The 3,687-nt window shown below is 34.4% G+C and overlaps 1 protein-coding gene across 1 annotated transcript; it reads right to left on the bottom strand.

Annotated features, from left to right (window-relative positions):
- Positions 1-1,425: 1,425 nt before the first annotated feature.
- Positions 1,426-2,838, bottom strand: LOC114370218. Its single transcript, XM_028327514.1, has 4 exons — positions 2,821-2,838; positions 2,188-2,502; positions 1,749-1,886; positions 1,426-1,656 (listed from the first exon to the last, which is right to left on the bottom strand). Exons 1-4 carry the CDS (start codon positions 2,836-2,838, stop codon positions 1,426-1,428), a joined length of 702 nt encoding a protein of 233 aa, XP_028183315.1.
- Positions 2,839-3,687: the final 849 nt, after the last annotated feature.

A 3,687-nucleotide genomic window follows, 5' to 3' on the forward strand; every position in this document is an offset into this window, starting at 1 on the left:
CCTGTCATGCATCAAACACATTAAGCATACATTAGCTCCTTTTAATCATAAGCCCATATATTTTGTAAAGGATACAATAATTCCCCTTCATTAAAATTACTGGCTAACAACTTAATCAGAAATGAGTTCAAAATCTAAGATCATCAAGAAATAGAGAACTCCATCAGATGATGACGACCAAAACTTCATGCACTATATTTGCTGCATCTAGAACAAGAAAAACCACAGCAATTGAAGCATGAAAGGGAGAAAAAGGGTGCACTACCCAGGCAATTGAATTGAGCAACTTCTGGATTCGGTACCAAAAAGGACTTCATACATAGAGCACCTCATAACCTATCCATCCAATCAAGGATACTGTCTTGAGAAAAACAGGTTGCTTCTATATAAGGTTGGCATACTCCGGATGGTTAACAAATGGATTCCGATTGTGCTATTTGCATATCCTTTCATTTCTCAGTTTTTCATCCCTCGAAGGTGGATCAACTTCATTCCATTTTAATAAAGTGGAAAGGAGTCCCATCTCCCTCTTTTCTGCAGGTAAGATGTAAATATCATTTTTACCTTATATCTGCAGCGAGAAAGGAGTTGCAATATGTAAAAGAATAACAAACTAAACATCAGACTCGGAGCAAACTTTAGTTTTAAGTTGATGTCAAATTTTACACTTGCAGAGTAATGCAATAATCAAATTAAACTTTTTTTGAAAAGATGTTTTAAGAATTCACCATAAAAATAAAAATAAAGAAATTGTCATGAAGAATCAAACAGGTTTTAAAACTTTGTAATTTTAGATTTTAGGAAACTAAAAACTTTTTTTAAAAAGAGTAATCAAACATGTCCTAATTCAAATCCTGCTCTCCGTATTGGATGCCAGGTTTAAAAGATTCTTACATCTATGAGACTATGACTAAACATGAGCTTGATATTATAAAATTGTCATCAAAAGAAATACTACATAACATCAAGTGATAAAATTAATCATTTGATAAACAAATGCATAAAAAGGAAGATAGTTCACTTATAATTTGATCAACACATGTAAATGTAAGGCATGTATATTCCCCCTTGAGCTAAAAACCCAAATACTATTGTCAAATGAGAACTTCAATAGTTCAAGTGTTGAACCTACCAACATTTGGGGCATCCGAGAGGCGAAGGCCTGGAATTCCCCTTGGTTGTTGGAACCCATAACAGACTGCCATGTACATTAATGCCTTTGCTATATACCCTCTAACTTGAAGGAGGTAACATCCCAAACATTGTTCGAACAAAAAATAAGTTAATTGTCCAAGTGAAGAAACATCATAACCAATTATAAATAGATGAAGTACATCATTGAGACTTTCACCATCTATCCAGGTTCCTTTAACTGCTGTTATTGGTTTGTAGTCAGGAAGGGTAAAACTATAAATAGATGCAAGGCTATATATAATTATTATGCTTACCACAAGCAAGTGTGCTGCTATAGATAACCATGTTTTGAGAATTTTGTATGTGAATTCCATCAGTGTTGGGGTTATCACCAGGTGATGAAACACTAATGCCCGAGACTTGAACATTTGTGCAAGAGTCAAACTTGAGATGGGTTTGTTGACTATTCGGAATTGTTATGTTTGTGATTGCTACACCATCACTTCCATAGAACATGAGTGCCTAATTATAATAAAGAAGTAATTAATAGCATAACACATGAGAATTTCAATTTCAATATGTTAAGAAGTTCAACGATACAAAAGGACTCTTACTGTTGGTTTTGTGCTAGGAAGTCTTCCATTGCTTTCCAGCATCACTTTTGTGGGATTGTAAGTGGGAGAGTCATTATTCCACCAAACAAATCCTTGACCATCAATGGCACCTTTGCCTCTGATTGTAATATTGCTACGCTTTCAGAATTCAAGCCATTGCAAGGTACCAGAGCCCCAAGTTGCAGAGCCTGTAGGTGCAATGATTTTGCCATCGAACTGCATGTATTCTTATGAACATAATATGTGAGTATTGTATTCCATCTTAAAATCAATTGACATTACATAAAGTTATCTAACATGTATATAACTTGGCACTGGGAATTTAGGTAGGTAACGTGAGATTTTTCAATATCCCTTATAAGAAAATGAACTATAGACTCTAATATTATATTAAAATTTATCTTTAAACCAATTTACATTATATTAAAATTATGCTTACAAAAAGATCAAAATCAGGAGTATCCAATTCCAGTGAATCCAGGACAGAAATTCCGCAAGATTCATTATCATTTCTAGCCCTTTGGGTAGCATAGCTTGCAATGTCTTCAAGATTGGTGGAGTCCAATCCAAGGTCATTTAATATAGCAGAAGAATCTAAGATCTCCTTGCACAATAAGATGTTGTCACAGCCATCATATTTGGTGCTTTCCTCAGCCCGCGATTCGCCAGCTAACCATGCAGCATTGCCAGGAAAGTCTTGATCCTGAATATCTGATTGTGGAGCATGTGATTCTCTAGGGATTGTCTTGGTATCCTAGTTCATAGAAAGTAAATTTTAGCAAACCAAGTAGATGGTAAAAAATGTCAAGTAAAACTATTGCATCACTTGTGTACTCATTACTCATTAGATCTACAAACTTCAGGGAGGATCAACATAATTAAAACTTCTTTAAGCTAATACCAAAAAAAAAAATTTATACTAGCTTGTTTAAGAGGATCAACATAATTTCTCGTCTTCCCGGTCTGTCCTGTTTTATTTTTCAAACATCAATTTAAAAACATGTATTGAATTCTAAGGTGCAAAAGGCAGTAAAATTACATTGATGTGTCATTCATGGCACTTTTCCATAACCTGTTCCACAAGGGACATCTCTTGTCACTTACATTGATCAGTCTTCCTTCCAGATGTTTGTGTGGTTTGGTTAATGACTTTGTTTTACAGGTTCATTGATCAATCAAGTATAATAAAAAGAGCGGTAAAAGTTTACATATTTGAATTGAAAGCAAAAAGGTCAGAGAAATCTCACCTGGAAGATTTTCCGGATGTGTGTAGCAAATTCCTTGGTCTCCTTCCAGTGTTAGGATGAACTCATTGATAAACATGTGTTGCTGAGTGTTTCCAATGCCACATTTTGCTGCTAAATGTTCTAAGAGTTCTACATCAGAAGGATCAAACTTTACACCAAGAGGAAAGCCAGGCCACTCAGTAGAAACCTACATGCAAAGAAATATTTCTAACGAAACATCTTCTATCATTCAAACCCATGCTAAACTTTTTCAAGAAATGAATCCTGTTACATAAGTAAAGTATGCAAACTTTCCCGTAGGCACATTAAACAATTGAATTAATTTTGTGTACCACAAGGAAAAAAAAACCTGAAGGATAAAGGAATAGGAGCATAAACAGTCTCTATCGTAACATGAAAAGCTCTACAGTAAAAGCAGAAATTGCTTCTAACATTACTGCATTTTTAGTGCATGTGTGAATTTGAGTAAGTTGTTATGAAAATAGAATGAATATAATGTCAAATTGTAACATACATCACTGTTATCAATATGATAAGAACAGTTTGGACATTCACGATATGCCCCACAATCCTTGATTTGATCAGCTGAAGATAATAAGCCAGCTCCTGTAGAGAAAATTAGCAAATATACTCTATATTGCCAGTCTATGACTAACAAACGAAAAAAAGATATACCAAGCATAACACTAACA

Source organism: Glycine soja, chromosome 2, assembly GCF_004193775.1.
Source record: "Glycine soja cultivar W05 chromosome 2, ASM419377v2, whole genome shotgun sequence".
In the NCBI taxonomy this organism is placed as follows: domain Eukaryota; kingdom Viridiplantae; phylum Streptophyta; class Magnoliopsida; order Fabales; family Fabaceae; genus Glycine; species Glycine soja.